At 44.7% G+C, this 10,147-nt stretch overlaps 1 protein-coding gene across 1 annotated transcript; it reads left to right on the top strand.

Annotated features, from left to right (window-relative positions):
• Positions 1 to 7,318: 7,318 nt before the first annotated feature.
• On the top strand, positions 7,319 to 8,734 carry LOC310860205 (aspartyl aminopeptidase-like; the record flags this gene model as incomplete). The annotated part of the gene is made up of 1 exon (XM_083767006.1): positions 7,319 to 8,734. Exon 1 carries the CDS (start codon positions 7,325 to 7,327, stop codon positions 8,732 to 8,734), a length of 1,410 nt encoding a protein of 469 aa, XP_083623132.1. The 5' UTR covers positions 7,319 to 7,324.
• Positions 8,735 to 10,147: the final 1,413 nt, after the last annotated feature.

Genomic DNA, 10,147 nt, shown 5'->3' with positions numbered 1-10,147 from the left:
AGTTAGTTGTCGAGGAGTCTAGAGACAGAGAGACGCGCTGTGCCTGGCACTGAGGCGACATCATTATTAAAGTTTCTTAAACGTAATTTTCAAGTAAAGTTTATGGGAGGAAACTTTTAAGAGGGGACAGGAATCTTGCGCCTTGTATGAGTCTTCACTACTGCATACGTGCGCAGCATTGAATCAACATGAGACAAGGAGAGAAAGCGTCGGTGCACTCACTTCGAGTGCGCACCCGTGTGTGTGTGTGTGTCAGATACCCAGTCTAACTTCGAGAGGTGGCGAAAAAACAACAAAAGATAGCCTACTTTGGGCAGCCCGTGTGCATGCACATTTCTGTTAGTAGCAAACCACAGCCTTTGTTTTCAATGATCCCCCATTGACGCGCTGCCCCTTCCCCTTCATTAGCGATGCTAATTTACACAGTCAATCGTGTGTGTGTTGCTCTCAGATCTCAGACATGCTTTTATTTGTTATTGGTAAGAGAAGTAGCCTACAACACTATTGCCCTGGGTAAATACAGAATCGATATTATATAGATACATTTAAAAGAATCACTATATTATCCACAAATGGCTCAATAAAGGAGAAGATGTTATACTATTCATTATACATGTCTTTAGTATACTGTATACAGTATACACTCTGCTCTGACATGCCATGCAGACTGTGCACCACATGCTATTTTTTTCTAGATTTCTGACTTTGTGTTGCAGTGATGTTTATGTTGTGTAGTCTCTCAGGCATATTTGTTGTCATTGTCAGTAGTAGTAAGAGGTAACTGTAGTATCCACAAATGGCTCAACTGTTAAAGGAAAGGATGTTGGTCTATACTCTATTCATCTGTCTTAAAGCAAAGTCTTTGTAATAAAAGCTTTGTGAAAAACAATTGACCTTAAGTTTATACCATTTATTTTTTTACTATATTATCCACAAATGGCTCAACTGAATGAGGAGGAAGAGGATGTTACACTATTTATTCATTACATGTCTTAAATTGACATTGAGCTTTTTTGTTAAACATTTGACCTCTTTTATATCATTTTGGAACCGAAATAGGGAACCGTTAAGAACCGGAATCGATAAGCAGAACCGGAATCGGTACCGGACTCGAAAAAATCCTAACGATACCCATCCCTATCGACAGCCCACTTCTGACTGAGACATGTGAGTAAACAGAAATTGTACCATTCTGTAGTGAGGAGTGAGGACCTGTTGGCCTGTGCCCGGTATATGGTCATGAGGTTGAAAGAAAGGTGAAGTGTTGCTTTAAGCCAGGGGTCGATGTTTGTCAGCCCAACAACCCCCTAGCTGAGAGGTGAGAGCGAGGTGAAAAGGGGACCTCCACATATATATTGCATAAAATTACACGCGTTGCGGGTAAAATAATTTCATCAATTTCATAGATAGCTTGACAGCACTATCATCAGTTTAGTCTATGTTGGATTCATGTTAATGTGTATTTTCAGATATTTAACTAAACCCTCGACACTTAGTAAACTTGACCTTTCACTCTGTACTTGGTCTGCTCTTTTTCCTCTTTGCTGAAAATAGGCGATATACAAGCTCACAACGCCTCGCAGCGTGAGGTGTTGTGAGCTGGTAGATAGGCTATTTTTGGCTAATGATCCCTACAGAGTATGGATGCTAGGGTTCAAGTGGTTAATGTAAAAAAGAAAATCATCCAAAGATTTGGCAGCCCCTAACTCCGAGGACCCCGTTGGGTTCCCGGGCCCCCTGTTGAAGACCCCTGCTTTAAGCAACAGGAGTGCGCCACAATTCAGAAACCCTAATGCTATAGGTGTTCTATTCTTATTTTAAAATTAAACATTTCCTATTTCACTTTAGACAGGCAGACAAAGCACTTACAGTAATGGACTGCCTCACAGTCGAATAGGCAGGGAAAAGCCTGTGGTTACTGAGTGATGTGTGAATATGTCTCTTCGAATCACATTATTAATTCATGTACTTGTCACTTACTCATAAACTAATAAATATAAACCGCAATGAATCGTTCACATATTGCAGCAGCCCACAGTCTTTACGTGTGTGTTTTGAGCTCAGGTTTCAGATAAAAATGTACATTTGATTTATATTTTTTATACGGCACATTAAGAAATGTTCTGTTATGCTCTTCTCTTCTCTTTGATCTTCTGTTCTTTGCTCTTCTGCCTGCCGTGTAAATATGAGATGAGGCTGAATATGTGATGAGACTTTCTTATGAAGCTGTACTGGTGCCCCTGCTCATCATCTGTGTTCTACAGAAAGCCTGTACCCCACTTTACAATTCTGTATTCATCAGTTTCAGCAGGACAGAACAGCAAGTGACACGTAAACCTAATGCATCCATGAATGCACTACTTGGCTGTAGGCAAGGGTGGTCGTTTCTATTTTCATATTGTGATTTGTGGCCATTACAAATTGGTGATACACGACCCCAGCGCCAGGAGTAGGAGGGGTGGCGGGTGTCGTATAGTTTACCATGCATGGGTGTTAGAGGCATTGTGGTACGGAAGGCATGTGTTTGGGTTTGAGGTGGAGAGTTGGACCTGTGGCTTTGCAGGCCAAATATAAATATTATGGGTTTTAGATCCAAAGGCGATCATTAAAAAGATGTAATAACTACAGTATGTCTCCTCTATTCACACAGCTCCCTTAGTCTGTCTGTCTGCAATACAAAAGGTTGTACGATTTGTCACACACGTTACCGCAGTGAAATTGTTCTCCACATTTAACCCATCTCTTGGAGCGGTGAGCCGCAGCCAAGGAGCGGTGAGCTGCAGCTGTGCCGCGCTCTGGAATCATTTGATTAGTAGATTTGACCCCCCAATCCAACCCATTGATGCTGAGTGTCAAGCAGGGAGGCATTGAATGAGCCATTTTTACAGTCTTTGGTATGACCACAAGGCTACTGAGCTGGTAATACAGCATCATATTTCCACAATCCAAAACCTATCCATACTACTCCTATGGAGTGCAGAGCAAAGTGCTGGTGAGCAGGCATATGGAGAATGGAGATATGTCAGTTATATGGAAAAGGCGTAGGAAAAACAATCTGGCCCCTTTTCCACAGGGGTTGAACCGGTTCCGTTGTTCCCGCCTAATATTGAACCAGTTGAAAATGAATTGGTTCAGAACCAACCCTAAAAGGTTGGTTCAGAACTGGAACCAAAAAAAGTCAGCCGGTTGCGTGAAAAGAATGTAGAACAGAACCACTTCTAGAACCAAAGCTATTTCGGTGGAAAAGGGGCCTCAGTGATCTTCCCTTCAATTGTATTGGTGATATACAATTATATCACTAAATCCCACTCCAAAAAGCGATCCAATGCCAATCGAGAGAGAGAGAGAGAGAGAGAGAGAGGAGAGAGAGAGAGAGAGAAGAGAGAGAGAGAGAGAGAGAGAGAGAGAGAGAGGAGAGAGAGAGAGAGAGAGAGAGAGAGAGAGAGAGAGAGAAGAGAGAGAGAGAGAGAGGAGAGAGAGAGAGAGAGAGAGAGAGAGAGAGAGAGAGAGAGGAGAGAGAGAGAGAGAGAGAGAGAGAGAAGGAGAGAGAGAGAGAGAGAGAGAGAGAGAGAGAGAGAGAGAGAGAGGAGAGAGAGAGAGAGAGGAGAGAGAGAGAGAGAGAGGAGAGAGACAGAGAGACAGAGAGACAGAGAGAGACAGAGACAGAGACAGAGACATTGTCTTAACACTCAATCTATCACGAACTTCACATGCGATCTAGCCCTGCCAGGATGTGCTTACCAGTGGCTTGTGTGTGCGTTTGCGTTGTGTGTGCTTGCCTTGCCTCCTGCCTCTGTGTGCATGTGTGCAAGCAATGAGTCTCTGTACGCTCCCAGTCAATGCCCACTGTAGTGTGTGATCTAGTTATCAATGTGGGCCCAGCATCACTGTCAGTGGGTTTACAAACACGCTAATACACACAGCTAAAGTAATGCAAACAGACAGTCTTGGAGGAAATGCCAGCTAGAATGACAGACACACAAATACACAAAACAATATTGTAGGTGGAGGAGCAGCCTTAAGTCTAGTTCTGTCCAAACTGTCTGGTGTAAACCATAACACTATAGATTTAGATTAGCAAACAAACATAGCAATGTCAGTTTTCTATAAACATGGCACTGCATGACTGCAATACTGTGCCTGCTGATACAATCCAATGTTTGGATGGAGGACACACTGTTGATAGATATTTGGAGCTGAGTTCATGGAACTTATACACATTCAAACTCTGTAATTATTGATCCATGTTTGCTTTAAATGAAATCTGAAAAGTAATGCCTTCAAGGAAAAACTTTTTTTAAGGGGCGCTATAGCCCCTTCTATAAACAGCTTTTGTCCCCACGTGTCTCAAGTTTTGCCATTGACAATGAACAGAGAAAATACATCAGAATTCCGGTAAACATGACATAAATTAAACTTCAAAACATTAAACGCCATTGACATTGAAGGGAAGATTTACGTCATATGTAAACGAGCAAATCAGCTAACCAATCACAGGCAACAGGCATTCTGATTGGCCAGTATAAAATGATGCATGATGATGTATAAGACCCGATAGGCCTAATTCTGCTAAATATGACCAAATGTAGCAATGTAAAATGTCCGCTAACATAAATTGATTATAAATTATAATTATAAATTCATTGTCTCGGGCCAGGCCGGAGGCGTCGCTGGAGACCGTTTTCATCCCTGTCCGTCCATCCGTCAGTGTGTGTCACGATCAGAGTCAGAGGTGTGTAGGACCCAAGCGCAGGACAATGGCAGAGGATGAGGCGGACACAAGGCAGGTCGAGTGCATGGTGGTTTATTAACCAAAAACCAGGTACAGGAACAAAACACAGGAAACACAAGGAAACTAGGGATAACTAGGAGCAAAGAAAAACACTGGGACTAGGAAATATACAAGGAACCACGAGGAGCTAGAATACACTGACAACAATTTACGAACCAACAAAGAACTGAAAACACAAGGGCATACTTATAGACATGGGATAACTAGACACAGGTGAACAAAACTCAAAATCAAGACAGGGATTGGCTGGGGGACTAAGAGGACACAGGTGGAAAACAAAGACTGATCACAACACAGGTTATAGACAAGGCAGGTACAGAACTACAGGGGAAGACAGGATGGCACAAAACAATACTACAAAATAAAAGGTACACAAGAAAACATAACATGTCACGGACCGTGACAGTGTGTCCGTCTGTCACACCGATATACCATTATATCAATAAAAGGTATTCCTCCTGACACAAAGTGGTTGTGTGAGCAGCTAATCTCCGTCACTGTTGGACCAATCGGATGTTTAATTTTGACCTGAGATCAGATTCTAAAAATGTCTTCTACATCCTGACCGTTTTCTGAAAAAGCTATGTTTCTATGTCAGTCGTTCTTCGATTTTTCAAAAATAGCAGACCTACAAGCTCGTAGCGCGCCACTCTGTGGTGCGCTATGAGCTTGTAGATCTGCTATTTTTCAATAGCTAAAGCATAACATAATGCTAACACCAAAAGGGGTTCCCGCCCAAAATGGGTTAAGTTTGATGTTTCAGATCCCATTCCAAGTGGCTCTGACTGCCTTCTGCCTGCGACCCTTCTGGGAGGGTCCTGCAATTATTTTGGGGGTCCCCAGATGATTAAAGAAAAATAATTGCAACTGAATGGCGAGACATGGCCAAAGCATTTCCAGGGGTCCCCAGCCAAAAACTTTGAGACCCCCTGCTCTAGTCTATAGTAACAGCTCTTTAGCCAACATTATCTACAAGCTATCCTTAAAAACAATGTAGATTTGTCGGAGCACTTGAATACAATTTGTGCATAAAACTATATGGTCAATCTGACATCCTCCCACTTGCTGAGGAGTATGTCAGGTGAGCCATGCAATAATAATCACTAGTACACTATAAGACAGGGTAATGGAATGAGAGGTGACAGAGAAAGATTACTTTATACTGACTGGCTGGCTGGCTGACTTACTCTCTGGCTGAGAGAGAAACAGTTTCTGAGACAGACTTTGATTTATCTGGTAAATCTTGAAGGATCCCAGTGCTTTTGTTCTGGGTTTAAAGGATTTCCTCTGGCATGGCCGCACTGTGTTGGATCCGCTGGGATAGCTCTGGGAACTGTGTGTGTGTGGTGTGTTACTTTACACAAACGCACGCACACACACACACACACACACACACGCGCACACACACGCACACACACACACACACACACACACACACACACACACACTTCACTTACTTACTTACTTAAGGTAGTCAGTCCATCGTGGCCGATAATGACTTCTGCTACAATTTGTAGGTCCTTTGATGACCGTTTAGTCCGATGCGGGATTCACACCGTCTCCCACAGACAGGGTAGGTAACAACCTGACGCGTGGGGCAGGTGCCGCTGGGGCAAGCTTTTCCGGCAATCAGCCGCGTGGGTGGAGCTTAATTTCCATCCACCAGCTGTCTAAAAACCCGGAAGAGACGCCGCGCATGGAATCCCAGATGTGCTTACACCCAGTAGCCTATGTGTCTCCACCCTGGCCACTCCCATATCCCATTCCACCACACTGCAGTCCCATTTACACACCTGTCTCCAACTCCCTCATCAGCCCACCTGTGAACACTTATACAATCAACCAGCTCCTATAAAACTGGACTCAGTGCAAACACTCATTGTCAGTTCGTTTGTTGTTTGTTGTCATCGATGCATTCCTGTTGTTCCTGGTTTGACTACTTTGCTATTTTCCTCTTGCCTGATTCCTGCCTACAACTTCAGTGTAATCTCTACATTAAATACTTTGAAATCTACTCTTGTTTGTTGTGACTTTGCACATGGGTGTGAACTCGCTCTTATCTGCATCCTTGACAGTTGAGCCTATGCATACGCCTGTAGGAGGTCGAGGCTAGGGCAAGTACTAGGGCAAGTGCTATGGGCCAAGATGGAGTCGGAAGAGGTGCGTTTTCAGACTGCGGTGGAAGATTGGGAAAACGCACCTCTTCAGACTCCATCTTAGCCATCCATCTATGTTATGCAAACTAGCATTTATTCAGTACGGTCTGAAGACATTGGGACTGCGACATGACATCAGGTGGGAACTGGAAGCCAAGACTACTACTAACGGAAAGACAGATTATTAATGAAACATGGGGCTTAATAATATGTTTAGCCCAATATATAGATACCGGTATATGGCAAATATGGAACTCGTATATGGAAATAACAGATGTCATAGATGACTGACATCATATAGACAGCACTGTGTGTCTTTCATTACAACATTGAGTGCAGAGTTTGAATGCCCAGTCAATGAATCCAGTCTCCGATCATGAAGAGCTCTAAAGACGCTGTGAAGACTGCAGCTAAAGAGTTCCTGCAGTTTGCCAACAAAGGGGTGTCACCATACCATGTGGTTGAAGAGTGCAAGCGGCTTCTGTTGGGAGCCGGCTTCATCGAGCTGAAGGAGTCCGAGAAATGGGATATCAAACCCTCCTCCAAGTACTTTGTAACCAGAAACTACTCCAGCATCATCGCTTTTGCAGTAGGTGGGCGCTACCTCCCAGGAAATGGCTTCTCTATGATCGGGGCGCACACAGATAGCCCCTGTCTCAGGGTGAAACCCCGCTCTAAAAAGACCATGCAGGGTTTCCTGCAGGTTGCGGTGGAGTGTTATGGAGGAGGCATCTGGAACACCTGGTTTGACCGCGACCTGACCATCGCCGGCCGTGTCATGGTCAGGAGTGGAGACAAGCTGGTCCAGCGCCTGGTCCACGTCCCCAGGCCTATTCTGAGGGTCCCCCACCTGGCCATCCACCTCCAGAGGGACATCAATGACTCATTTGGCCCCAACAAGGAGCACCACCTGGTTCCCATTCTAGCCACTGCCATCCAGGAAGAGTTGGAGACTGGCTGTGCCTCCACTGGGAACGCAAGCGGTGCTAGCACCACGGCAGAGAAACATCAATTTGTGTTGGTGAAGCTGTTATGCTCAGAGCTGAGCGTTCAGCCAGATGCCCTGCTGGACTTTGAGCTATGTCTTGCCGACACCCAGCCCGGGGCACTTGGAGGTTTGTATGAGGAGTTCATCTATTCTCCTCGCCTGGACAACCTCCACAGCTGCTACTGTGCCCTGCGGGGGTTGGTGGAGTCCTGTGTGGGAGATTCTCTGGCCAACGATCCCAACATCCGTATGATCACCCTGTATGACAACGAAGAGGTGGGTTCAGAGAGCGCCCAGGGGGCCCAGTCCAACCTGACAGAGTTGATTCTTAGTCGTCTGGCCTCCAGCCCCGGGAACCTGACGGCTTTCCAGCAAGCGGCACCACTTTCCTTCATGATCAGTGCGGACATGGCCCACGCCCTGCACCCCAACTACCAGGAGAAACACGATGACAACCATAAACCAGCCTTTCACAAGGGCCCAGTGATAAAGTTCAATAGCAACCAGCGCTACGCTACCACAGCGGTCACTGCCTCTATCGTCAGAGAGATCGCTGCTCGTGTCTGTGTGCCCCTCCAGGATATGATGGTGCGAAATGACAGTCCATGCGGGACCACCATCGGCCCCATCCTGGCTGCCCGTCTTGGCATCCCCGTGCTGGACATTGGGGCCCCCCAGCTGGCCATGCACTCCATCAGGGAGATGTGCTGCACCACCGGGGTGCTGCAGAGCACAGAGCTCTTCAAGGGATTCTTTGAGCTGTACCCTACAGTGAGACGCATGGTAATTGTGGATTAGAGATGTGAAGATGCATCATTGGATCTCAGATGACCCCGATCAAAAACAAATAAAAACTCACACCCGTGTCAAGTGAGGGGCGCTCTCATCATCGTACATCATGGGAATTTAATGTTTGTGTGGGACAGAAATAGCTGATTTGCTCGTCTACATATGATGTACAGTCTCCTTTCATTGCTTATGGCATTTAATGTTTGTGTTAGGACAATAATCTACACTATAGCTGAATATAGGAGGGGCTAGCTCCCCTCAAAAAACTAAAACATTGTTAAAACATTGCCATAAAGAAGTAAACTAAAAAACAAAAACAAAATGGTAAAAGGGGTGGTCATAGCTAGTGGTTGGTCTGGTAATCCAAGGTCACCTGTTCAAGTTCTGGCCCAGGTCTGTGTCAAGGTATCCCTGAGCAAGACCCTTAACCCCTAACTGCTCTCCCCAGCACTCAAGATCATAACCAACCACCTGCAGCCATTAGCTGGGTAAAGCGGAAACTGAATTTCCACTGTCGGATTTAATAAGCCTCCAAGAACATTATGTATCTATTTCACATGGGTAATATAACCTGGTGAGTGCATGCTGGGTATACTGCTAGTATTCAAACAGCCAACATTTTGACAGTATCTCTAGACAGACACATAATATGTCATTGCATCTCTTCTGTCACTACACTGTGATGGATGGTTGTATATTATACGTTCTTTTTCAATTGTCCAACCTGGTCCAAGGTGATATTTTCCACATCTAATAATGCAGCACAGTCACATATTTATTGCAGTTTCTCTGGTAAATGCAATTGTTCCTGTTTATAGCCACATCCACGTCCATGTTTAACATTGCTTGTAAGCCTGATCTACAATTCAGTCACTGGCCTGCACTTGCACTATAATGCATGCAGTATTAGGATTTGCATAATGTCAATTCAAGAGAACCTCAACACTATGACTGTGCTTTAGTATGACCACATTTCCTCTTCATTTTGCATGCAGGTATGGCATAAAAGAACGATTGCAGCAGCAGCGCTGACTGGCCGGAAACAAATTCAGACAGTCAAATAGCCCAGAGAACAGGTGTCTTGATTTCTTTCTTATATAGGCTATATATATTAATAATCACACTTGTGTGAAGTGAGGGGCGCTCTTATCGTCATACATAACATCACATTCCGTGCTCAGCCAATCAAATCATCGTTATTTGGTACACACAAACACGCAAAGCTGGGCATAGGAGGGGCTAGCAAAACAAATTGAAGTCCATAGACTTGACTGGCAAACGTTTTTTTGAGGGGCGCTAGCCACTCCTATATACAGCTTTTGTCCCCACACGTCTCATATTTTCTATTGACAATGAAAGGATAAATTAGGTCATAATATGCCTGAAATATGACGTAAATTTGTGGCAACACAAACATTGTGT

This window comes from Protomyctophum parallelum (assembly GCF_964188405.1).
Source record: "Protomyctophum parallelum genome assembly, chromosome: 6".
In the NCBI taxonomy this organism is placed as follows: Eukaryota; Metazoa; Chordata; class Actinopteri; order Myctophiformes; family Myctophidae; genus Protomyctophum; species Protomyctophum parallelum.
This window is presented reverse-complemented; position numbering and strand designations above follow the sequence as displayed.